The sequence below is a fragment of the Ambystoma mexicanum genome, chromosome 11 (assembly GCF_040938575.1).
Source record: "Ambystoma mexicanum isolate Mex_15411 chromosome 11, UKY_AmexF1_1, whole genome shotgun sequence".
Taxonomy (NCBI): Eukaryota; Metazoa; Chordata; class Amphibia; order Caudata; family Ambystomatidae; genus Ambystoma; species Ambystoma mexicanum.
In genome coordinates this window covers 1,326,325,488-1,326,353,228 of record NC_090934.1, presented here as the reverse complement: position 1 = coordinate 1,326,353,228, position 27,741 = coordinate 1,326,325,488, and the positions used below count along the sequence as shown (strand labels likewise).

The window sequence follows — 27,741 nt, the reverse complement described above, 5'->3', positions numbered from 1 at the left end:
CAGGCTTTTCCAAATCTCTTCAAAGGCCTAGAGAAGCTGAAACACAGGAAAGTACAGCTCCACATCAACCCAGAAGTCCCGCCGGTCGCTGAACACTATCGCGGCATACCCGTGAACATTCAACAACAAGTCGAGGAAGAATTAGACAAGCTCATCAAACTCAATGTCATCGAACCTGTCGCCGGACCTACGCCATGGGTATCACCCAAAGTCCCGGTCCCCAAGAAATCCTCGGACGGATCTATACGCCTGTGCGTAGACATGAGAAGGGCAAACGTACCGATTGAAAGGGAGAGACGTCAAGCACTCAGGATCCACCTTCTCCACGGGGCACAAGCCTTCTCAAAGCTAGACCTAACAAAAGGTTACCATCAAATCGAGATATCCCGTGAATCAAGATATATAACAACCTTTGTAACTCATCTGAGACTGTTTCAGTACAAGAGGCTCAGCTTCGGCATTTCATCCGCCGCTGAGATTTTCCAAGAAGAAATCCATCAAGTTATCAGGCACATACACAACTGCTTAAATTACTTGGATGACCTCCTAGTCTTCGGTAAAACCAAGGAGGAACATGACACGGCACTACACAGGGTGTGTGCGGCCCTGGAAGCAGCAAGCCTCACACTCAACAAAGCCAAATGTGAATTTGGCAAAGACTCCGTACGATTCTTCGGACATATCTTTTCCAACAAAGGCATGCAGCCGGACCCAGACAAGGTGGCCGCCCTCAACTCGGCATCGCCCCCCAAAACCGCAACAGAACTGCGGTTGTTTCTCGGCTTAGCCAGCTACCGCTCCAGATATTTAAAGGATTATGCCACTATCAGCAACCCGCTGTGCTTGCTAACGCGCAAAGATCAACAGTACATCTGATCCGAAGACTGCCAGAAAGCATTTGAAGCGATACGCAATGCCATCGCGAAGGCGGAGGACATGGCCTACTTTGATGCAAAAAGAGACACAGAGGTGATAGTCGACGCCAGCCCTGTCGGTTTAGGAGCCATCCTTACTCAAAGGGACCCAGGGGCGCCCTCAAATGTCTACCTAGTGGCTTACGCCAGCAGAAGCTTGACCCCCACGGAACACGCCTATTCCCAAGCAGAAAAAGAAAGTTTGGCAGTGGTATGGGCGTGTGAGTACTTTCATTTGTTTCTGTATGGGAAGAGTTCACAATCACAATGGATCATCAAGCCCTGCTCACAATATATGGAGATCCCAAGGCGAGAATGCCCCCGCGGATAGCCAGGTGGGGATTGCGCCTTCAAGACTACAAGTTTATCATCGAACACCGCCCAGTGAAAGAGAACAACCCGGCAGACTACCTGTCCCGACACCCAACAGGACCGGCAAGCCCCCAGCCATCCATAGCGGACACGTACATCAATTACGTAGTACATCATCTTCAGCCCTTGCCCGTGGGGTGGGCAGACATCATTGCACAGTCGGAACAAGACCCCGCCCTCCGGATTGTCCGACACTGCATACAGACGGAAAGGAGAGCACACATGAGGCAACAGGCAAAACAGGATCCAGAGACGGTTCAAGAGGACATCAATTGGATAGACCACGTCCGAGTTGAACTCTCCATAGTAGATGAACACGTCATATTAAAGGGATGCAAGGTACTCATCCCGGAGTCACTGCGAGCAAAAACAATACACATGGCACATGAAAGTCACCGGGGGGTGGTCGCCACCAAGCGGCTACTAAGACAAAAAGTATGGTTCCCGAAGCTCTACGCTATTGTGGAAGAAATAGTGGTGGAAGAAATAGTTGGCAAATGCCCGACATGCGAGCAAATAGCACCACCACCACACCCGAACCCGCTCCAGATGTCACCCCTACCAGAACAAGTATGGGAGGAATTAACGGTGGACTTTGAGCTTAATGCAACACTGAAAACTGAAACAATGAAAATGATTGCCTTTTAATGCAAACACAACCTTATCAATAGACGCTCGCTGCTGTTACAAATTTTTGACTGTACAAAACGTACACCCTTGGACGTGAAAGAAGGAAGAAACACTAAACCGTTAGTAGTTTATAACACACGCTGATGTCTAAAGGCAGAGTAGGGAGCTACAAAATTCAGCCGTAATTAAATCCCTTATAAACAAACACTTTATTAAGAATCGCACAAAGAAACCACACAAACATAAATTGGGAGATCTCAAGTTTTCCGTGGCCATGCGCTAGAAGGTCATCCAGTCCTGTTTTTCCCTTTAGATTCAGGAACTATTTTTTCTTTCCCATTTGAAATTGAGGAGTTCCAGAATTCCAAGCAAGACCAGGATTGGATGGCCTTCCCGCACATGGCCACGGGAAACTTGAAATCTCTACATGAGGTTAGCAAACAACTGAGTTATGATTTTTGGGAGTAATAGTCTTACTTAACATCACTTGAAGAAATTGGAATGAAACGCCTGGCATAAATAAATTGTAAAAAGAATGCACTGGACCATAAAAGTGGTGTCTCTCTAACAAGGAATCACTTGGACACTCAAAGTACACACAGAGATCGAAATTGTCCGTATTCTATGGCAGATTGCGTTTGCCGGTATGCCCTCATTCCATTCTTGATGTGCCGTCAAACTGGCCTGCGTCTCTTTAAGAGCTGAGTGTGTGATGGTGGTAGTGAGGGTTTATAGTGACTTTTTCGAAAGTCACATTTTCGAAATACCATTTTTTCGACACCAAAATGCTGGAAAAAACATTTCAAATGTTTTTTTTTATTTTATTTTATTTTTTAATGGGGGGGTCCCCCCGCAACCCCCTTTTCTTTTTAATTTTTGACACTTTTTTTTTACGAACGAAACCAAAATAAAACATAAAAAAAACATTCAGAATTTTTTTTGGGGGAATTTTATTTTTGTTGACAAAATGGCATTCCGAAAATGTGTTTTAGAAAATTTGGTTGGATACCGATAGTGAGTCCGTGAATAGGAGGAATCACTTCCAGGTCTGGTGAACAGCAGCTATTTATCAGTTTGCTGTCTACGTTCGGGGTACCCTGGTCCAGTAACCACAAAGCCTGTGGCAGTGACCATCACTGGGTCACTGCTGATTCATCCCTTCACAGTCTGTGTGAGGGGCCGGCTGGTCCCACCGCTCAATTGAGGTGACATGCCCTGTGTGGACACCTGTTGCTAGATCTTTTAGCGCTGCTATGCTTTCCGGACACAGCAGCAACCAAGTGCTACTGATAATCAAAGGGCTGAGACCGCAAAGGGCCTGCGGGTCCCTGGAGAAGAGTCCATGGTAAGTGCCGAGACTGGGGCACAGGGCACTGAGACACATAGGCTGCCGGTGTTACACAATAAAATAAGCTACCGTTGGGGAAAATGTGTGAGGGGCCTGAGGAATGACGCACCATAATAAAGTAAATGTACGAAGTCTGTTCACATATATTGACACATTTCTAGTAGTAAACTACTATCCGGCTCACTATTTGGCTTTGGCCGAATACCAGCTATTTGTTTTTTTTGGCAGAATAGTAAATTTACTATTCGGTACACCCCAAGTCAAAACTTTAATCTTCACTATCTGGCAGTATAGTGGGGCATGCTGCTTGATTTGACGTGGAAGTTGCCACCTGGACCCCCAAGCTTTCCGATGTCTGGTGTCTTGCTACATATTCAAGATCATTACTGAAAGGCTTGTATATTTTGCTGAGATGTTTGTCGACAGCTGTACTTGTTTCCGGCACCTCCCAATTTGCCTTAACCCTCTTTTACAGGGCAATGTGAAATGGCAACACAAGGTCCTTTTGTGGTCCCTTATCCAAGATGTCAGTCAGATCATCTTGTTCAAACAGAGGGGCTGCCCTGCTACATCCCAAATATTCAATTACTTTAGACATTGACTGTCTATAGGAAGCATCTGCATGTTCTGCTGGATATGGCTTGCCAAACTCCAGTTGTTGCCGAGGTGTCAATGCCACTTGCTGTCTATAGATTTTCATAGAGTTTCTTCATACTAGACTCCTCCAAAAATGAGAGCCTCAGGAACATTAGGTGTTCCATATTCGAGCCCAAAGGGCTTTGTATCTTGGTCAGATGGTTCATGTTCTTCAAAAACTGAAGATAAGGGGCCTCATTATAAGGTCGGGGGTTACCCAACTGGTGCCACTACATGGGAATGGGAAATTGGAAGCCCCAGCACCGTTGCTAGCAGTGCCAGTGTTTCCATGACAACTCTGCCTGCAGGGGCTGTTGCGCCCGGCAGGGCCAAACCTGCTGGGCGCAACAGCCCCTGCAGGCAGACTTGTAGTGTGGCGGCCTAGAAACAAGGGTGCCGTTAAGCTTACCGGCACCCTTGTTTCGAGACTGCCACACTCGTAATGAGGCCCATGGACTTAAAGAAATCCTTTCATGGGAGTGGTTTGAAGTTTTTTTCCGATTCCCTCAACGGTATCGACGGTATCGAGGGTTTCAACACTGTCAGTGTCAAGGGCTTCGATGTTTTGGGCGTCACAGGCTTCAACGGTATCTGCGTTGATGGGGTCCTTAAAGGACTCGACCCATGACTCGACGGAGTCTTCGACGGACGAGAACAGGCCCTGTCATCGAGTCGAGACCTCGAAGGTTCTCGACGGATTGAAGTTTCTCTCCAGGGCGCGCAGGCTTTTGCCTTGGACTTCTCCTTGTCAGCTCTCAAAGGCACGACAGGGGCATGGCTTTTTGTCTTCTCCCTTTTCGCCTTCTTGAATATTTTAAGCATCTCCTGGATAACAACCTCCCGTCTGACTGGAGTTGCCGACTTACTTGGGCAGGCTATTTTACTGTCCGGCGAGGAGTCAGAGGATGGGAAACCTTTTTTTCATCTTTCTATATTAAGATGAGGAGTGGTTTGAGAGTGTTTCTTTGACCTCCTCCTCCATGGAGAGTCACTTCTTGACTTGTCCGATGGGTGCCTTTTCAACAGTGTTGTCGATGGGGATTTCATAGGGGGCCTACCCATTGCCAATTTCCCCTTGCATTCCTTCAAGGCCTACCCGTTATTGATTGGCATGACCCTCTGTCTGCCATCCTGTGGTTGACCCCAAGACACCACAAACAGACCCGATATGGATTGGTTATCGACATCTTGGCACCGCAATCAATACACTGCTTAAACCTGGTCTTCGGGGTCGATGAAGTCAATGAAGAGGCAATTTTCTCAAGTTGTCGCAGTTTTGTGAGGAAACCAAAAGCATGCCGTAATCTTCAAAGCTTAAACTATCGTGGAAAAACAGAACTGAAGTAATGGGTGCTGCACGTGCTATTTATACCTGCGATGACCTTGACATCAAGCCAGAGGTCCTCGAGGGACATCGAGTAGACTGCGACAACGCACAGAATACTCTGCCGAAAATATTTTTCTGAAGCAACTGATGGTGGAAGGGAATATATCTAAAGATGAGGAATTCGTGGGAGGACACAATCCAATCGAATTATAATTTGTTATTCAACATAATGGGTTTATAGAATTATCTAAAATTATTGGAAAAAGATCCAGGGCTGTCCCAAAAAGAAGTCAATTTAAATTATGTACGAACTGTTTTTAATTGGATAAATGTTATGCATGTCATTGGCCCTGCTTAGAAGGCCACATGGTCCTTATAAACTGTGTGTGTGTTCTTCTAACCCAAATCATTGTTTCCTATTTATCACACAGATTGTGAAAATCCTCAATTCATACACTCCAATAGATGATTTTGAAAAGCGGGTGCCCCCTTCATTTGTTCGCAAGGTTCAGGTAATTTCTTTTCTACTTCTCTTTATTATCACTGTTACGACCAAGTGCAGAAAGATTCGGTGAAATGTTTTGATTACACTTGTTATTAGGTGAAAGAATACAATGCAAAACACTGCACTGAAATGGTCTACATTTTCTGTCTACCTTTGCTCTCAGATGAAGTGGCTTTTTTTTATTGAGGCGTCCTCATTAAAAAACAAATGTCGTATTATTTATGCAAGATTTGCACAGAACGCCCGTACTGTTGAACCACCATATTTTATGTACTATTCATTCTAAGGATTTATTTATTTTGTCGACAAGGACCAGATGTTTGGGAATCTTATGAAAATGAGTTGTTAATGCAAACTTTCCACCCACATATTTATTATTTTATTAAATATCTCGAGTATAGACCGATAGCCAGAAATCTTTAAATAAGCGTAAATATGAGCAAGTCCCTCTGCACTCTTTCAAAGTGGCACCGCATGGGAAGGGAAGTCTGCGTACACATTCACCCATACCACCCTTTCTCAGTGCTGCACTGAATTTTAGTAAATGTGGTATAGTAGTTCATGTTTCATTTCCTTACTGCTTTTTATCTTGTGATGATGATGTGATTAGGCTGTACAACAGGGTAAAGTAGACTTCATATGAACCCATCGTGGAATGGAATATTGGGTAAGAGTTGCCATACTAAAGGTCATAGCTGAGTTTAGGGCTTTAGCTTCCATCAGACCAACTCTTGCCCCCCAGGGGTGAGTCAACCATATGCTTGTATTGCATTTGCCATGCAATGTTCTAGTACACGATAGAGAAGCTGTGCAAGTAGACTGACATTGAGCCGCTGGAGGTGAACTCGAAACAAATGGACCTGGGGTAATTTATTTATTTGTTTAATTTATTTATTGGTTTATATTGTGCTGAAAGCCCACAGGCATCAGGGTGCACACATTAAGACAGAATAACATACATATAAAATGGGACGAACAATGAATCAGCCTAGGGGACATGGCGGGATAACTGAGTCAGAACCTTCACTCAAATAAGTGTGTTTTCAAGATTTTCTGAAAGCTTTATGATTAGATTCAAGTCTAAGCCATAAAAGTTGGTTGTTCCATTTTTGTGCTGCTATCACTGGAAAGACCCTACCCAGGCCATTTGCCCGTTATATGGGGCTGGCAAGTGATCTGGCCCAAAGCCTCTGATCTAAGTGATTGCCTAGGTACATGCTGAGTGATCCATTCTTTAAGGTAGGCCGGAGCCTTCCCAATCAGGCATCTATGGACTAGGGTCATGATTTTAAACTTGATCCTGTCCTCTACGGTCAGCCAGTGGAGAGCCACTCTGTCGGCAGTAATGTGTTCTCTTCTTGTTTTTCTTCTTACTATTCTAACTGCATTATTTGGAATGACCTGGCACTTTGTTAAACATCTTTTGTTTGCGTCTAACAGTAATGCATTGCCATAGTCGAGCTGAGATAATATTGTGGCCTTAGCAATGGTGGCACAATTAACTTCACTCAAGTAGGGTTGGATGGCTTTGAGGAGACGTAGGTAGTACAAGCAATTTTTATTTAAGTATGTAACCTGTGCTTCAGCACTCATGGAAGCCTCTAAGAAAAGCTCCAAAGTTTTCAGTTTCCTAGCCACAAGGACAGGGGAATATTTGATATTGAATGATTCATATTCTGGGCTAACTTGGCTCAGGCTTGATGTGATCCAAAGATCATCAGCTCTGTTTTGCTTCCATTTAAACACATCCAATTCCTTTCCATCCAGGCTTCGATGATGTTATATAGTGCTGCCACCCTGGTGCTATCATTGGTGTAGCAGCCACTCAGTTCCACAACAAGCTTGGTGTCATCTGCATAGTTCGTAAAATAGGCTCCAGTGTTATTGAGCACTGTGCAGAGACACCTGAGGTAAAGATTGAAAAGGAGTGGAGACAAACTAGCACCCTGCGGAACGCCACAATAAATGGGTGTCTCTTGTGAGATTTTTTCTCCCCAATGGATTTTAGATTTTCTATCTCCTAGAAATGAGGCTACCCATCTGGTGGCTTCTTTAGAACAGTTAGCCACATTCTCCAGAGCCCATTGGAGCTGTTGATAGTCCAGAAGGTCGAAAGCTGCGCTGAGATCTAGTAGCACGAGGACGCCAGTTTTGCCTTTATCCATGATGCTCAGCATATGGGTTTGCAGATCCAACATGGCTGTCTCTGTGCTATGGGGTGCCCTGAAACCTGATTGTCGACTGTGCAAGATGTCTTTTGCCTCATCAAAAGTTTGGAGTTGTGCAGTGGCCACCTTGTCCATAAATTTGAGTAGAAAGCTACAGTTGGTTATGGGGCCCAGGTTTCCCGGGTCCTTTTGGACCAGGCCTGGTTTTTTCACCAGAGGCGTGATGGTGACTGTCTTGATGCTTTCTGCTATTATTCTATCTCTAAAGGAAGTGTTCACTATCTTGGTAAGCAATGGTGCAAAAATGTCTTTGTTGTCCAGGATCATGGGTAAGTAGAACGGAGACAAAACTTTAGGATGGAGTTCACTTTACACATTCGATAGTTACATCTCTGTTAAGGCTTGAGGTTGCTTTCAACGTTAATTCAACAAAGAAACTCATTGTAGCTAATGATTAAAGATTCCGTAATAGATCTTCACAGGTGTGGCTCTGAACTTCATGTGAAGGATGTTACAGTGAAAATGCAAAAGAAAAATCTCATTTAACTGTTATGTTTACCAAAAGAACAATAAGTCACCCCACCATGCACTTCTCAAGACCAACACATGGGCTCTTTAGTACATTTCTTTGGAGACCCTCATTTAATATTTGGCAACCATGAAAGACCTACATATATTGCCCATGAAGACAGACATTTGCGATGGAGAAAGGTAGACTGGATGGTTTTCTGTGCTTTTTCCTCTCAAAGTACCTTGCAAATATGGAGGTTGTGTTAAGAGATGGGCAAATCCAGGAGAGAGTGGTTGTAAAGGAGGAAATATCCAATATTAGTAGGGCTCTTTTGTTGGCTCCATACGCTTATCCGTACGCTTATGGAAAATTCTGGCAAAATATACCACTGTTAATAAAGAAGTATGATTGTTTTCAAAACAGTTGTTGTCAGGCAAACACTTCGTAACCTATGCACAAGCTTCTAAGTTAGACATAGGATTATCATGCTCAGGTTAAGACCTGTCAGAGTTAATACAAGAAATTGGGGAATGGTACAAAATTTGAATCTCATAGAAGTGCTCTCGAAGATCATGTGGCTACCATACAAGAGGACAATAAAGATCATTATTAGCTGTAATTACTTGTGGCTAAAAAGTCTATAATACCTGGGTCAAATCAAATGTAAATCCAATCAACATGAAACACTTCCTTTCCTTAATTATATCGAGAAGCGGTTCATGAAGAGGATTTAAGAAGTGGGATGCCCATGCTAGAATGTTTATGGTCCACCAGGACCTCCAGCATCTGAGTCCAATAGTTCAAATCTCCATTGCTGAACCAAAAACCAGAAAAGGAACATTTAGTGGATAGGATTTCAATAGTCATCAGAATCCATTATAGGTCAGATGCCGATGTCTGTTGAGCAATGTTATGCAAATATTTTAAGGCAGTAATAATGACGGTAGAGATTTCCCTGTCAAGGAAAATTGCTACATTTACACCAATATTTAAGAATGAAGACCCTGGGACTCCATCGAATTACCCTCTAATTTCCCTGCTAGACTTTATTGGATCCTCCCATGTTTAACTTCTTCACATCATGCAAATACTAGCCGCACAGGGCAGAATTGAATGCTCAACTGCTAGGTGATGAGAGCACCCCACTCTTACTTTTCGCAGGTGATGCAGAATGTTGTTGAGATACTGGTGTCACAAATCCTTGTTTCTGGTCCTTGTGGTCGTCATGGAGACTGACGGCATGATTGGCAGGCAGCATTTTTCCTACCAACATGGCGTTCCGCTGCCTTGTGCAAAAGCGCTCAAAACAGTCTACTATACAGCAGCACTCAAACGCAGACTGCAGTATCTGAAGTTCAAGCATAACAGTCGCCGTAGTCTGCAGCTCTTTGCGTCTCAAAGTAGGTAATCTACACTGCTCAGTGCTTCCTTCCTAGTACCTAGCATTTATTCTAACCGTTCTAGCCTGTGCTGGCCTCACGTGACATCTTGCTCCTCCTTGCCCTGGAATTCCCTGTTTTTTGGGTCTTTTATCCTGATCTTCTTTGTCCCCCGTTTCTGTGCCTTGACTCCGTTTGGATTGCTTTTACCTTCCCTCGGACTCGCTTAAGTTGCAGTTCCTCCAGCAACATTTTATTTGTGTTTTCCCTGTATTATTTGGAACTGCCCTTCATCCGCCAATCTTTTTTGTCTCATCAGTCTGCAGTCTGCCTCACACCAGACAACTGAACAGTTACTCTCCAGGATTACGCATTACTACTAGCACATGTTTTTTCCTTCCCTTTTGGGAAAGGTTTTTTCTCCTGTGCATTTAGGCTTTCCACTCCGGAAGTCACCCAGCCTGGGTATATACCTATCAGGCAGGGTGGCGTCCGCAGAGTCTCGCACGTACCTACATGGAACTTGATCTCAGCACAAGAATAGGCAAGTATCCACTGAAAGCAAGACTCAGCAGAAAAAGATACAGGTGAGCCCGAGTGCAAAGTCTGACAACTGCTGGTGAAAAGCATGGCTATATTGAAACAAGAAGGGGGGATGGCATGTTGCTGCCTATGCACATGTTTCAGGGGCCATTCTATGGTAGCCAAGAAAAGGCCCTTGCATGGAAGTGAATTATGGGAATTTGATAAAGTGGGGAACATGTTGGTCTTAAAACTTTGTTAGGTATTCCCTTGAGACATCATCATCAATTATACATGAGTTATTCACCGTCCACCCAACTGATAGAAAAGAAGCACACCGGCTGCTTGGTTGTGTCTATGGTCTTTGGAGGGGTTTCATATAACTGAGGAAATAGGATAGTTGTGTAGGGCTGACGTGGATTTGCACAATTAGATCATGAACTGAAATCTGAATATGGAGCTGTATTGCTCTCCTCTGAAAAGTGCACGGAACTACCATAAATCACCAATGCAATTATAGAGCAAATACTTCAACCCAAACACAGACACACAATAACTCACAGCCACGCCCGCTTTAGAACATAATCAGCTCTTTACGGCTATTTATTCAAAGATTACAAGTACATAGAAATAACTCATAAAACTAACATGGACATAGATCACAGAAAAAGTAAAGAAGTCAAAGAAAGAATACATCACCGTGAGCGTATTATCATTCTTCATCTCGCCCATTTACGGCTGGAAGACCCTGAGGACAGCCAGGACGAGAGTGCCACAGCTCACAGGAAGGCCAGATGGAGCGTCCTTCTCTGGCTGAAGTCTCACCTGACCCCTCCAGGTTTCCGTCTAGGTTTCCGTCTTTATAGGCAATCCAAAAAAAGAGTTAATTCTCGAACCTTCTGGAATTGCACCTGCGCAGTTGAGGAACAGCCGTCGGTTGCCAGCTGGGTCAATCGAGAGCTCCCCCTCAAGGAATGCAGGGCCTCCCTGCTCTAAAAACATGCTCCACGGAGAACAGTTTCCCAGCATAAATGGCCTTGACTGCATACCAAGTTTGAAAAAAACATGTTTGTCTCAGCACTGTGAATCTAACACTTCAGCAAAATGTGTGCTGCCTTTCACTACGGCGTGAAGTAAATATCCAACATGGCTGTGAGCACTCCCAGAATGCATTGTGCCTGCGCCATTTTGAACTAAGCCTAAATTAAGCAGAACAGGAGTGCATTTAGGGTTCCCCCGAGATCATGACAGTGGTTATTTCTAGGCTCATTCCAACCCTACTTCTAAGCCTCCAGAGCCACCACCCTCCCCTGTACTCTACATTAAAACCCTTGGGCAAATCTGCTATTTGCAGTGCTCTTTTGCTTCCCACCTATGTTTCAGCTTTATAAATAACATGTGCATAGGCTGAAGTGTAAACTGTGGGACTATGTAGAAAAGAGTATGGTGAGCTGTTCTAGTTGAATCAATGAAATCATGTCATGCCTTGAAATTACGTCTACTCTGGACGCTGAGAGCTACTTGCAAAGCACGCTCCATCCAGAGATGAGATCTCTCCAAGTGAGTCACTCCCATTAAACATTGGAACAAGGAAGTTAGTTAGAGCTCAGTTCATGTATTTGTATATGTAATGATACCCAGGAAACAGTTGAGCACTTCCTTTTTCTGTCCATTGTAAATAACTCTTTGGAGATCTTTGTACAACCTGCATTCACAGTGTGAATCTCATCAAGGCGAACTCAGCCCTTTGTCTTTCCCAGCAGTACCATTAAATTGAGTAATAAGGGTTTTCATCGGATGATTATGTTTTGAGTTCTTTGTCATGAACATCTGCACCCGGATGCAGTTTATTCTGCTTGGTATAAATACTTCTACACACTAGTAACTATTATTACATTGCTTATAAGCAAAGGAACCTGCCATCAAAAGTCATATGTAAAATGAATATTATTAAACTAAGAGCAGATTCCGAATTGGTACACACTAAATCCCTTGACTTCAGGAGTATCATCTTGCCAAAGATAGGTGGTCAAGATGAATATGACCTTCTCTCAAGGGGGGCCCTTAAGAATCAGAGGATATTAAAGGTTGTCAAGATGAATAGGAGCTTTTCTCTTGGGGGCCCCTTAAGAATCAGAGGATCCTGAAGGTGGTCAAGATGTATAGTAACTTTTCTCAAGGGGGGCATTTAAGAATCAGAGGATCCTATAGGTGGTCAAGGTGAATATGACCTTCTCTCAAGGGGGCCCCTTAAGAATCAGAGGATCCTAAAGGTGGTCAATATGAATAGGACCTTTTCTCTTGGGGGCCCCTTAAGAATCAGAGGGTCATGAAGGTGGTCAAGATGAATAGGACCTTTTCTCAAGGGGGGGCCCTTAAGAATCAGAGGATCGTAAAGGTGGTCAAGATGCACAAGTAAAAATAAGAATTGATTGTAAAATATTTAAACCGTTATGTTAGGAAGAAAATATAGCCAAAAGAAACCAAAGACTATCCGATATCATCTCCATAACTCTCAAGGAATATTTGTTAATTAACGCAAGAATGAAGGAATTTAAGCACTGGGTACTTTTCCATCGAAGGGACTTGGTCTGCAGCTCCAATCATCTCTAGCAATACCTGTAGGTTAATGATCAAAGAGGGAAGTGAAGCATGTACCCTGATGCAATGCTTGGTGGGGGTGGTCCAGGTGGTCCTGCATGATTTTCTGCTACGCTTTCACGTACAAAACCACCACCCACCACTAGAAGGTGAAGCTTTGAGTTCATGAGTCAGTCTTTTTTTTCATTTTGGAGAACAATGCTCCTGAGCTACAGAACATTGCTCCAGAGTTTTTCTCGTCTCTCTCTGCCTGAAGAAGAACTGCCACACGTCTAGCATTGGGCCTGAGCTTGAAACAGTCTTTCACTGACTGGGGAAGGAAAAAGGCATCACCAAGTTTGTAGATAGTATGCCCAGTACTTAGCCATGGTAGTAACAGGTTTTTGGCCAATTGGAGGCTAAAGTGAGAGACTAAGTGCCTTGACCAGTGTAACCATATATTTGGTCTCTAGCGTGCTCTTACTACATATTTCTTCCAAATCCTGAAAGCCACCCTCAGCACATCCCATTAGATGGTGCGGTCCTCCCATCTTCTGACTTTTCAATTGCAACACAAGAGCTACATGCCTAATCTTGGGGACCACAGTGCCTATGCTGTCCTTGAGTGGAAATACTTGGTATTGTATAAGGCGTCCTCTTTGCATGTCTCCAACTCCACATTAGGGGCCATTTGTGGATACAGATCAGCCAACCGGTCCTGGTCCCCTAGCGCTAACAACTGTATTAAGTAATTGCAGGTAACTGTTTGGAAAGTTTCTATTTTCTCATCTCGAACTATGCCCTGCAGAAACAGAATTGTTTTCCAAATACAGGGAGAGTGCTTAGTGCAAAAGGGGTGTTACCTGCAGCGTTGTGAACACTTTAAAGACATTTAGTTAAATATTGTACTAAGACAAAAAAACAAGAATGGTTTGCTCGAATATTCGCTGACTTTCAATTATCTTTCAATACGTTAAAGGAGGTACATATTGTGAAGGCACCATGAGTCAGGCACAGACAACAGGTTCAAGTTCTTCAAACTAATTTTATTAACTCAAAAGGCCGGGTGCTCTATGCTAATGTGGGATTTTCCTACTTAAAGAAAACCAAGGATAGTCTACATCAGGAATTCCACAGTATTTCTTCTGTCTGTGCCACAAACCTATAATTGTGCTCAAAACTAACTGCATCCAATGTGCAGGGATGTCTGCATCAAAAATGAATAGTGTTCAAAGTAAAGTTCAGCGCTTTGTTGACCTCCTTTGGCTTGTAATCAGCTCTCCTTCCCCAAGTTTAAAGTAGTTCATCAAGTACAGGGGTTCCCTTCGCCAAGAGTTCAATTCCTCCAGCTTTCAAACAGAAAAACACGGGGGATTTCTTTCCCCAAGAGTTCAAATCTTCCAGCTTTCAAAACAACACTTGACTCCAGTATCATAGCAAGGTCTTTGCACAACACAAGCTTCTGTATATGTGTTCTCAGCAGCTTTTCCATTCAGGCGCATCCTGTCTAGGCACAGTTGTTGGATCACACGGTCCACCCATCACAGCTCACACACTTCCTTGACTGCTTTTCCTTTAACACCAGTCCACTGCTTCTTCTCAGCAGTGAGGTGTGCCTCAGTCACATGTGTCACAATCTCCTGACACTATATTGTGGCTTGTTTAACCACCTTGCGCTTGTTAAACCTTTTTATTTTCCTTGGCTCTTGCCAATGCTTGTTTCCTTATACAGTTCTTTGCACTTAAGGTTTTTTAACTGCATTGAAATAATGAACTGCATTAACTGAAACCAGTGCTAGCAAAGCCAAGAGAGCACAAAGAGTTGTATGCAAGGTATGAGAAATCCAACATTGGCCAGTCAAGATTCCTTTCAGTAAGGATCACAATCTTTCTTTCACTCCTCTCAAGATGCCAGACTGTTCCCAACTTGCTTGCATTTCGTTCGATATTCAAAATGCCTTCCTTTCATTTCAATCGGTATTCAAAAGGCCTGATATTTGCTTTATTTCTATGATCGCCTGCCAGCCCGGTGTTCCCCCTTTCTGGTTGCACACACCGGTTGGTCTTACGGCTCCTTGCAGGGTCTTTCCTGGCGGTCTTCTTGTGGCTTGCGCACACCCAGCAGTGCTTCCTCAGCCAGGCAGGATTCACATGACTGCTTCCCTCGGTCCCGCTTGCCTCCTTCTCGTGGCTTGCCACCGGCCTGCAGCTTCTTGTGCCTTTGCTTCCCGCTGCATACGTTCTGCACTGTTTCACAGGTCTTGAGCGCTCCTCCTGCCACACCGCCACACCTGAGAGCTTTCCCTGCACACAGCAGTTTGTGGGCTTTCTCCTAGAGCTGACTGTACTCCCACAGCAGACTCCATTTGTTTTAGGCGTCCAGCTATTAAAGCTCCTGACTCAAGACTCATAACAAAAAGGACTAGACGGGAGTCCTCCTTTGCTCTTGTTGTTCTCCTCCTTGTCCCAGTACTTGGCTGGGGTTGATAGGTGTTCATCTTCACAAAATGAGGATGTGTTAGTCTAGTTGTTCTCTTCTTCATCACAGGACCATACAGAAGCAATTTGGGGAATATTTTAGGGTAATCACAAGGAAAGGGCTGACACAAGCCTATGAAGGCTTGAGGAATGGAGGGTTTGTGGTGAAAGGGAAATGGGGGATATCATGTATCACCTAATGACGTCCTCTCCCCACTCCCCAGGTCTCCTCCACCGCAGGTGATCACCCTTGGCACATCCACCCTCAGGGTCTTGATCCAAAAGCGATGGCCTTTCCCTGGCCACCTGAGAAGAGGATCCAGAGGGAAAAGAATTGAGGACACCCTCAGGTTCCTCACAATATGTCTCACTTTTGCTGTCAATGAAAATGTATTACATTTGTCTGTGTATTACCCCAAGCATACTGGAAAAGGTCTGATTAGGCAATGGTGCAGAACACAGTTGTAAAATCTCTATTAAAGACTGTGAGAAAGGCATGGAATCAAGAGAGACACAGACTCATAAATACGTTTTTAAAACCTTTATTTCTTAAAGTTTCAGGGTCGGTGTAATACCTAACTGGCCCTAACTCTAAAGGGATGGTTCCCTCAAATTATGTTTCTAAGGGCCGTCGATGTCTGAAAGTCCAAAATAATAGTCCATCTGTGTCTAATCCTATGCTTGCCCACACTCTATACAAAAAATGTGTTAGGGGGTCTTTTGTCAAAAAACGAAAAGTAGTGGTTCAACAGAAAAATAGGAAACCAGGGTTGGTTTCCAGTAGCCTTCTTGCCGGACGTAGTTTTAAGATCACAAGAAGGAGTGCAATCAAACAGGGTTGCTTGAAAGACCTTTACCCAAAGGGTCCTTATAACAGTCTCTCTTGTGTTCACTGTTTGAGGTTCTTGGGGTTCCTTACCTCAGGTTTCCACTCTTCAAATGCTTTCACCAAAAGGTTTCACTTTAGTCAGCCTCTCAGGGTTCCCTTCCCTTCAGGCCCCTTCAGTTTCAAAAATAAAGTTCAACTTGTCAAAATATGTATTCACGTTGGTTAGGCCTCCTGGGGTTCCCTTCCCCAAGCTCAGGCTCCTTCTCAGCGTTTCATACAGGTTCAGTTTGTCAGGATGAACCCTTGTCTTTCTTTTACTCAAGCCACAGCAAGTACTTCAATGGGGTGGCATCAGAGACTTTCAAGAACGCTGGGTTCTTTGCTTTTCCCAAACGCGACCACTCTGACTTCTGACCTCTCTCCTTTTTTCTCTCTTTCTTCTTGGCATGTTCTTGCCTGAACCTTTTGAACGTTCTTTTTTCTCTCCCGTGCCCTTGGCACACTTTTTGCACCTTGCCAGTGTTCTCTTGCACTTTCTTTTCTATTTATTTCTTTAGGGATTTTCTCCCACTTTGTTATCTACATAGCTCCCCTTCTGCTGCACGCATTCAACAACTTGCTTTCTTTAAACTTCTTCCTTTTCTTACTTCCATGCCTCTAGCGCACTAAAATTTGCTTTCAACTTTTCACACTTTCTCTTTCTTTCTGATTTCTCTTCTTTCTCTTTACTTTCGTGCCACTTGCAACAATGTTTTCTTTCCCTCGCTCCAGCCACCTGCACGCTACGAAGTTTCTCTCTCTTGTCTTCAGGAAACTCACCGGTAAGCACGGTGCTGGCAAGCGGTCTGCTGGATGCTTAAGTAGAGGGCAGGGTCTCACCACCTGCCCAATTGGCACCCTTGGAACCGTCACATGTCCCATAGGAATGAACATTATGCTGGACATGGCCAGCGGACCGCAGTCTGCTTTTCTCCAGCTCTCTGGAGACACGTCGCCCTAGCCACGCTGCAGCCCCTCAAAAACATTGGCCCAGCTTCCCAGCACTGTGCTCTCCTCTGGACCCCAGGTTTCTTCTGCTGCTTCTTCCTGCCTCTTGGCTCTCATGGTCCACTCTACATCCCCAGCTTGCTTTGCTTTGGCTTTAAAATATGGCTTGGGACTGAGAAGGGAGTCCATGCAACCTTCCTCCTGCTCTCGCAACTGCTTCTGCCTCGGCTCGCACAGCAGCCTCCTTTTATACACCTCGCTTGTATCAATGGGCTGCAGGTGTGTGGTCAGGTTTGGGTTTGCCTGACCTTCAACATTCCAACTAAAAGGACTTGCCTGTCCTTTAGTCCTGAAAAGAGAGTCAAGTGGAGTCAGGTTCATTGTTAAATGCCTGACCCTGCCTGATTATTTATGGGACAACCTAAGGAGAATTGGTGGCAGTCTTTCCATGTTTCTCAAGATGTTTGTTACAGGTTATCCTCACTACTCTCGGTTGCCTCTTCTTCCCAGTATTAGTCGAAATAGGGAGGGGAGATGGATTCGGATTGCAAATATCCCATGAAAGCTGAGGAAGGGGGTTCAGAGTGAAAATTAAATGGGGAGGAGGGAGATGGGGTGTGCTTGAAAATACCCCATTGAGGCTGAGGGATAGTGGGTTGGTATACAATTGGATAAGGGGGAATACCATGTCTGACCCTTGGGAATTCTGCTCCCAATCCCTTGTGATCCTCCACTCAGGTGATCCTCCCTCGCTTGCCCACCCCCAGGGTCGTGATCCAAAAGCAATGGCCCTTCCTATGCCGCCTGAATAGAGGATCCCGGGGGAATAGGTGGGAGAACACTGTCAGGTTTCTCACAAGACTTAAACAGGAAAGTGGGCAAGGTGTAGCCCTCATATAACGCTTTCAATTCAGATCAGATAGCTGCTGTGTTGTTGAAAGTGGATGGAGTCCCCATAGAATTAATGGGACACCATGCAAGGTGCTGATATATGCAGATTAGGTTGCCAGATGCCCTAATGGGCCAGATCAGTATAAGCCTTTAGACATTGATTAATGTACTTCTGAAATATTCAGCCAAAAATGAATTAAAAATACATGTGCCAAAGCACACATTTTGATGGCACCTGGAGAGTTGTATCTCATATTTCAGGCGTGTACAATAAAACACAATTAACCTGTCCTCTTTTGCATTACATTTGCAGAGGCTAAATACTTGGTAAGCTATTGGTATGCTGACCTCTGACAGGCAGCTTTCATGATCAGACTCATACCTCAGATTGTGTTATCCTTACAATGATCACGCAATCATATAAACACTACAAACACCCAACTCAGGCACTGTACTAACATGCACACCGAACTAACGGGTGATACAGATTTCAACGTACAGAGACAAAGGGCCTCATTACGAGTACGGCGGTAGGGGCTTAACGGCACCGGTAAGGATGCCGGTGCCGTTAACCCCTTTCCACCGCATTCTGAGGTCCCTTAGCGGGTCCCACTAGGGTCGGCTGGTTTTATTAGCTCCTTCCCCATTCCCATTGAGCCCTATGAGGGCTCGAATGGGAATGGGGAATGGTTTTCAGAATGGGGACTTACCGGGTCCTCCAAGGTCCGTAAGTCCCCATCCCGACTACCCGGACCCGGACACCGGTTTGGAGGCAGCCATGGCTGCCTCCAAACTCGTAATGAGGCCCAAAGTGCCGGAAAATGATCCATTCCTTAGGGTTACAACAGGCAGGGAACCGCAGTTCGCCTGAGTCAAACAACAGAAACAAGTGAAAATAATTTTTTGGTAATGAATTACCCACAGTATAGTTTTGAGAAAGCAGAAGGGTAGGTACAGATTATCCACTTCACTGCATGAATGACAAGGGACAAGATCAAAAACAGATATAAGACACTTCTTGTTTTTATCCTAAACACTAAGTGGCAGATATCCTTAAAGTGGCCTACACAACTTCATTTGACAACAGAAGTCGAAATGATTGTTCCAATCTTCTCTTGCCTGGTGGTTGTGGAATACTATGGCCACACAGAGAAAGCACCTTAAATATCACATAATGGAGGCAGGTTGCATTGATAACAGCAGTTAGCCATTAGTGTTAGTGCATGTTTGCTAACAATGGCAGCCTAGAGAGGAGATAGCATGAGGATCAACCCACAAAACAAAGTCATGGCCTGCCTGCCGGAAAGCACGTTTTGATACTAGTACCCATGTACGTAAAGAAAAATGAGGTGAAAAATAATTTTCCAGATGCATCCAGCTGAGCAGATAAATCTGTGCTGGTTGATATCTGGGTAAAGACCAGCCCACCATCCATTCAGGCATTAATATGAACTGATGTATATACCTCAAAATGACTCGATGTTAGATAGCCTATTATCTTCCCGACAAATGTGATAGCCTAGATTGCAAGAAAGACTTATGTCTTGCATCATAGTAGTGCTTGGGTTCTGGGGTGTGGATTTTCAAATGTGAATATATAAGTTTGTTGTGCAGGGATACGACCGTTAAGACAATTTGTTTACCATTCCGGACTTTCCTCTGTTCAGTGCAGCTTTCTTTGTGCATTAACCCTCTGTGGAAGGTGCAAAGGCATGAGCCCATGGTTTGTTTCTCCTAATCATTGAATTAACGTGGTTCCTCATATGCAAGCGCTTTGCCTCGTCACTGCCATACTGTAGTGGAATATTAGAGTCCATTGTGTTTCTCTTTCTGTGCAAGCTGTTATACCTACCATAATTCGCCATGTGAAGTTTTGATTCAAGCTCTACCACATAGTCTTGCTCCCACCATCCACTTCTACGGTAAACCCATTACACCACTGTTATTCCCCATCTTGACCACATAAACTGAAAATAGGCCTAAACCTCAATTAGACATAATTAAAACCGTCTCGAACGATGTGATTTTGGGTGTCACATCCCCGACCACAGCAATGCTTTATTATTGCAATCTGGAACATGCCTTCTTGGGGTACGAATACCAACATGCCCTCTTGAGGAAGTCTGCATAGTGAAAGACATGAGGGTTCGAACCATGCTTTATGTTGGTTTTGGGGTTTAAGTTATGCAGATGTGCTCCACTGAAATCACCATTATCCAACTGGCCTGACAGAGACCATAGGATACTTGGCCGTTCCACATGGCTTGACAACTCTGGGCTCCCTATAGGAAAAGACGAGTATGCTCCTGGTACTTCAAGAAATGGAAGATGAAATGAGGAAATCTATTTTAGTCAACCCTGATTTCCAATCTGAAAAGTCCAGAAGTAATCCAATATAAATCTCAACCCCTTTAACGCCAGTGGTAAATCTTGATTTCCTGCCCTTCCTATTGACATGTGGGTGCCAGTTTGTATGTTCAAACTGTTGTAGAGGAGGAGCCAAGTACCCCCACCTCAACCACCTCACCTATATTGCCTATATGTTGGGAACTCGGATGTGAAAATCGTGCAGTACCAGTGAAAATACTGATATCTAAGAGAATCCTGGAGGCACGATTCCCATTGAGAAAACCATACCTGCATACAAGAAAATATGATGCCTGTTTGAATGAATGAAATCCCAGAAGAAGCAGAGCAAATGAATGGTCAAGACAAATGGTGACATCATGCAGAACAGAGCTGATGTGCCTAGAAACGATGCAGAGACCAGAGAATGCAGATATTCTATAAGGCATCAAGAAAGTATCAAGGATTATGCGAATGAAACGCAAGCAGACAAAGTATTCTTGAGGCTGGCTTTATAGTGAATAGATTGCGGCCTGTACCTATATATATATATATATATATATGCATAAGGAGTGAACGATGAATGTTTCCACTACGTGTCATAGCAGAATTGGACTAAAAAAGAAAGGTCTCTTCTCAGTGTGTCGCAGTAAGAAAACACATGAATTAAAAGTGAATCTCGAAAGGCGATACTGGATGAAGCCAAGCCGAGTTCTTATCAGGCTGAAGTTAACTAGCATTGGATACAAAATCGTGTGAAAGAACAAGCTCCTGTTCAAAAGGCATTCACAAACAAGGAAGACGTCAGAGGTCTATTAAAAAATAGTATTTTAAAGAAAGTAAAAGTTTGAAATCATGGTCTTCAGTCACGTGGAAGGATGAAGTTGGACGAGCAAGATGCTCACACCTACGCATGAGGGAAGAGCGTGCCTTCACTCCGCTGATTCTCCACAGTACAGAACAAACTCAAGGCCGAGTTTCAAAGCCTAATTGACTACGCTGACCACTGAGGTGATGATAGATTGATATGCTAATTGGTGGGAAGCTGGGGTAAGACGAGCTCACCAGCACCTGGAAGTCCAATCTGTGTGCTGCTAGACGTAGGTGGAAAAGTACTGACAGAGGTAGAGTGCCAACTAATTGTAGGGGACCGCGTAATTAAGGGTCCTATAGTTTGCGTAGCCAATGGGACGTTGTGTCTTTAGTGACCTTCATAGTGGCCATTTTGAGGGAAGCGCTTATTTGCCTCACCCGATGATAAGAAACCTATCACTTTTCTTCACTATCTCATACTGGTATAGATCATATATGTAGATGCTCACTAAGAACCTATCACAGTTGCTGTTAGGTGTTTGTAGGTTGCCACGCAGGATGACATTGGTAGTGACGTAGGTCAACGTCAATGATGATAAGTTTTGAATATAAAAGTTCCGTTTTGTATGAATCTCGTTGAGTGAGAGGATCGAGCAAATTCATTGATGTTGGTTATGCTCCTTGTTTTAGACGATTGCAAATAAAACAGTTATCCTTTTTTACCAACTAATTGAGTCATTTTGATTATTGATGTTTGAGTAACTTCTGCATCCCCATCCATCTGCAGGGTAATTGCTACTCATCTTAAAGGGCTGAGGTTATTCAGTTCACTGTTAAACCTTCAGAGCATTCTCACATATCGTATCTAACCCCGACATGCATGGGCATGGGTTTTTAACAATGGGGCAACATCTGTAAGCAATATTCAGGCCAACTATACTGCGAGTACCTCATTTACAAAGATGTGCTGACAACCTACAATTTTGAATATACTCCCCCAATCCAGTTTCAGAAGACAAACCTAGCATGCCATGACAACCCAAACCTGATAACCTTATCTGAAACTATTCACCCACTGCATGGTATTACTGCCCTATCAGGCATGGCAAACTATGATTATGTTACTCTCAAATATATAAAGCCTGTCTGAAGACCCAATGCATGTCACACAGTGTACAAAATGCCCATTCCTTAGCTTGCAACCTGGTCACGCCTGTAGATGCATCCCCAAGAAGACCCTGATAAAATACACATTTTCAAGGACTATACTCTATCCGGTATACGATTCAAGCCAGGGAATGCCCACCATGTATAGCCTGCACTTTTAAAATTGCACAATTTTGAGGCAACTCTGATCTCCCCACTTAGGAGGCGAGCAGGAGCATATCCTGATCAATATTGTTTTTATTTTATAAAACCATGCACCCTAACTGAAAGCTCTCATCAGTTAGGTACGTCCCTGGATGGGTCTGACTTGCCTTTAGCCTGTCCAGAACCGTTTTCGAAGTCCCATTGTTTGGCAAGCCCTGAAAAATCAGTGGACATTGTTTTATATTGAGACTATACAGTACTGGTAACCACCTCAATTTCCTGTCAAAGATTCACGCCCTAGCCGATTCTGAAAAGACAGGATCTGACTCACCAGGTTAACAGAATGCGAGTCACCCATTCTGAAACCCGACCGAAACCTATCAGGCACAAACGTCAGGCGGACAGACACACGTTTGGGCAAGTTTCCAAATCTTCTTGAAAACATGTTCCTGTAGATGTCAGCATTATTACGCTCTAAGAAGCTAAAATTAGAAAATTTTGTAAGATCACCAACCCAGCCAAATAGCCCTGCAACGACCAGACTCTCACCTGCAGCAACATTCCCATAAGCTCACTTATAAAGGATCAATGGTCCAATTTCTGAAGCCCGAATTCTCTTGTGTAAAAGTGAGGCTACAGAAAGAAATGGTGACCCTCAACATGTCTGAATTCATATGCAATCTCTGTTCTGGAACCTGTTACCTGTTCTGAAACCTGTTAACATTTCTCCAAAAATCTATATCCCAACAGACTCAGAAATGACCAAAACGTGACCAAACTCTGAACCCCTGAAGTCTTTACTGGCCCAATATATTTTCCCAAGTAGACCTCAAGCAGCTGAGGCCTTCGGGTGTGTGTGCGCTATATAAGAATTGTTTTAGTTAGTTAGTTAGCAACGACTTGCAAGAACTGACAAACCCTCTTACATACTTACACATTACTGTCTTCCAAGCCCGGTCATCCTAAAAAGACATGACACTTGGAATACAGCAGGGATTTAACAAATGGATAAATGTATAGCATGTATTGGTCATGGTAGGTCACAAGCTTCACGTACAGACCTAAAGGAACCTATATTTTAATAACAGTCACGAGTTGGGCGCTCGCCAGGGCTATTAGCCCCACCACCAAACCCCCCGGTGCTATTAGCGCCGGATCACATGTTTGGGGGAACAGTAAGTCCCCATTGGGCCCATTCGGGAATTTACCATGCCCCATCCATTGGGCCCAATAGGTAATGTTCGACGCTATTACCGACGGCAGTCATAGTGCCGAAAATCGGCAAAATCGTGGTGGATTTAATCCGCCAAGCCCGTGATTTGGCAGACCTTTAAATGTGGCGTAATAGCATTACCGCCGTATTTAAGGGTTACCACCAAACTCGTGATGAGGCAGAGTGTGTTTCAATCAGAGCCAGGCCTTAATGTCAAATACTATAAGAAAACACTGGAGAAAATGCATGCTTTTTAAATATGCCTGCTCCATCAGAAAAGCATTTTATTTATCAGTGCATTTTGTCAACAAAACAATGTTACTTACTTTAAGGGTTGTTCAAGACTGACAAGCAAGCTATAGGCAGATTGACAGATGCCTTGTTCGTTTTGAAAATGGATCTATTGTATTGATGAGACTGATGTGCATAAATGAAAAACAGTCAAGCTGGCATTCTGTAAAATCTGCTTATGACATAATCGTGAAAGCTGACGTTTTATTTCTGCACACGGCTGTGTAAGCAAGCATCAATTAAAAGGTGCAGTGAAAGGCCACGTAAGAGTTTTCATTGTACTGCAAAGGCTGCGCAAATGCTTGCAATACACATGGTTTTGCAACACGAGACATCAGTTTTGTCGAATAGTAAAATTGTCTTGGAAAATGAAGTAGGCATTGTGTGACTGTGGAGGCTTAACCAGTTTAAGGAGCCTTGACCTTTTTATTGAATGCAGGGAAATCCATGGGGCCCTTTTTTCCAAAAGGAAGTATCTCATCTACCTTACATCAGGCAACAAACACATACTTCCAAAAGAGACTGGACATTGGTTTAATTGTAAACAATGCATTATTGTTCTTTAAATCCGTAAAGGTTAAATTGTGAATGCATGCATTTATATAAGTGCCACAAGTGTGCCCCACCTGTGTACCGTCCTTTAAAACATAAAGTTCTCAGAAATAACGTTAATTAGCTTGTTATTATATATATTTCTTTTACACATAAGTGAAAAGGTTCGTGCTAAAGTTATGGGAGGTCAGAAAGGTTGTACACGTCTAAAGAGGGATTACACATACACGAAAGCATTTGAACAAATGAATCACGGATACGTTTAAAGCTTTCGTCTGGAAAGGGTTGATGATTATACGAAAATAAGGTTTTAGTGGGTTAGGAGTAGGAGGTTAAAAACGAATTATGTGTGCGCAGTATCTGTGCTATTCTATTATATGTTACACGACTGTCTAAGTGATGGAGGGATGGGTAGACCAGTGGCCCAATGATGTCTACGTGTGTTTTGCACCCATCTGTGTACGTGTTTACTGTCTAAGGGGATTACTATGTGACTGTTTACTAGTGAACATTAGGTGCTTAGTTGTGGAAGGCGAGCGTTTCCAGTTCAGCGTCTTGCCCTTCTGCCATACCTATTCCCGCCATCCAGAATCTTCTCAAAGGTTTCTCTGTAGTAGCAGTCATATTGCGAACAGAAATCATCCATATCTTTCCTTAATTACATGACAAGATAATAAAGGCCAGTCACCAGCAGACTTGTCCATTTTGTTCAGACGTTTTTGTGTCCTCCGCTCTAAGACTCCATTTTATAAAAGCTGTCTTCAACACACAAGTAACAAAGGAGTTTCCACTTTCAGAGCATGTTATTCACATGGTCAAGTGTAAGAAAAATGTTGTGTACAGTAGATATTATCTGATTTTTAGGTCGGACAGGTTCTTCATTTTTGTGGTACGTTGGGCATGACTAACTAAGTGATCTCTGCAACGGATGTTAAAGAACAAGTCAAATAAGGTCCAAGGCGAACTGTCAGACAGCATATGTATGGTCTAACCTCCACTTTGCAAACAACTGACAGGGAGCAATCTACTCCAAGGACAAGAGTTCAAATCCCGTGGCCGGATCAGAATTTAGTAACAAAGCTTCACTGCTCGCTTGAGGTGACTACCTTATGGATCTGTCAATCAATGGCCTTTGATCAAAGGCGGGTCAGTCACTCCATATCAACATCCTTGGATTGACAGAGACCTTGCATGAGTAGTACTAGGCAAACAAGTATAGTCCCAACTGACTCAACAACTGAACAAGAGACCTTTCCTCCTGTGCACAGATGCTATCTGCTGTACACTTGGCATTGTTAGACAACAACGCTCTGGGCATGCTGTGTCATCAACCGGTGGCTTCCCAAGAGTGGGACCTTCACATGCATGTATTATCTTTCATCTTCATTGTCTAGAAATACACTGAGGTGCGACCAAACAACACAGATGGGGATAGGGGGCATTATGATGCTCCACAGAGTTTCTCCTAACAGATTCTCATGGGGACTGTTGCACTCTGGTTTGGGGAAATGTGCTCCCTCCAATTCCTCTTGTTATGCTGGAGAGAAATGTAAGTGTTATAAGTCTACTGTACTCTGTGTCCGAAGAGACCAGAGAGATCGGATTTCTAGAACTGGGAGCCTCAACAGGAGATATAGAGATACTTCTGTGTCCTGTTCTGAGGCTGCCATTTCATACACATCTCTCTAATGCAAAATATGGGGGCTACTGCACCCCAATCCAGACTTCTTAAGCCTTAATGCCAGAAAGCTGAAAGATTTGGGTATGGTATGGGAATTGGGACCTACAATGAAGAGTTGTTAATACGCTTTTCAGCTAGGATTAGCAAAAGGATTAAGGCTGTAGACGGTTTTGTTCATTGCCTTTGCAGAAAGCAATTGACCTGCTGTGTTTGACACCTAGGTAATTCATATGTTCATACTAATTTTAGCAAACCACAGCTTCACTTTGAAATTGATCTTGGACATATTTCAGTTTTTAAACAAACCCTAAATTAGGGTTTATTCTGTATTGTTCTGTTGGTGGCCCAGTTTGACAGACCTGGGTAATGACTTTCCTGCAAAACCATTTCATTGGGTTTCCTTAGATCCACTGCACTCCGGTTTTCCTCAGTTGCTATGGTTGGACTGAATCCTTTCTCTACACAATTATTTAAAAAGTCATCTCGGTCCAAAGATACACCTACCAATCGTTTCCCTCCGCCTCCTTTTAAAATGGAGGAAATAAAGACGTGTGACTGCAATCTTGTCATCCCCAACTGCTAATGTAGCGCTAATGGCTGATTCTGGGATGGGCCTGCCAGTAATTGCCCATCAGCCCGACACTTCTGTACCCGAGCGAACCAGTGTGTCAGTGAGGGCTTGGGCCATTACTGGAACAAGTAATTTCAATTGGTTGGAGTTATGTGGATCAGGACTCTCTGTCTGCTGCGCACCTCCTATTGTTGGTTTCGGTTCAGCCTGCAGCCTGGATCATGGTTCGTCTGGGGACCAACTCCAAGGTTCCCAATTGATTGGATGGTTTTTGGGATGACAAACCTTTGATTGCGTATTGGCGCTGGTTGGATTCGTTTGTCCCAGGTTCTGGCAGTTAAGTCTATTTGTTATAAATCAAGGTCCAGTCTTAGAATTGTTGGTGCATGTGGTTTTGTCAATGACTCTGACGGGCATACTCCGCCGAACCCGGCACCAGACCAGGCTATTTAGCCCAACTTGGCACCCGGACTTGGGAGGACCAGCAATTAACTCTACTTAGAGTCCACCATTCTACTCTTATCTGCCTTGAAAAAGACTCAGGTCGAAACGCGCGTCGGCTGTTGCACTCACCTATGTTGACCAACTGGCAATAATTGCCACACTTGTGTTTTTTGGTTTTGGTATACCAATATGAATAAAAAACACATGCACCAACAATTCTAAGACTGGACCTTGACTTATAACAAATAGGCTTAACTGCCAGAACCTGGAACAAACAAATCCAACCAGCGCCAATACGCAATCAAAGGTTTGTCATCCCAAAAAGCATTACTGGAACAAGCCCACCACTGAACAAGGTAATTAATACTATTTATTTATTTTATTTATTTATTTAAATGCCCTGGGGCATCGTGGAACTTGTTACAGCGAGCTTACTATTAGC

At 43.8% G+C, this 27,741-nt stretch overlaps 1 protein-coding gene and 1 long non-coding RNA gene across 5 annotated transcripts in view; one reads left to right on the top strand and one right to left on the bottom strand.

Moving 5' to 3' along the window:
- Positions 1–27,741, bottom strand: part of LOC138504385 (uncharacterized) — a 597,102-nt gene that overhangs the window by 209,163 nt on the left and 360,198 nt on the right. The gene's annotated exons all lie outside the window — the stretch shown is intronic.
- The window catches only part of MYO5C (myosin VC), a 1,282,854-nt gene that overhangs the window by 1,227,568 nt on the left and 27,545 nt on the right, over positions 1–27,741 (top strand). For all 3 annotated transcript variants that reach the window (XM_069624842.1, XM_069624843.1, XM_069624844.1), the window contains one exon: positions 5,659–5,739. In XM_069624842.1, the coding sequence (XP_069480943.1) occupies positions 5,659–5,739 (81 nt within the window). The remainder of the gene's footprint in view (positions 1–5,658; positions 5,740–27,741) is intronic.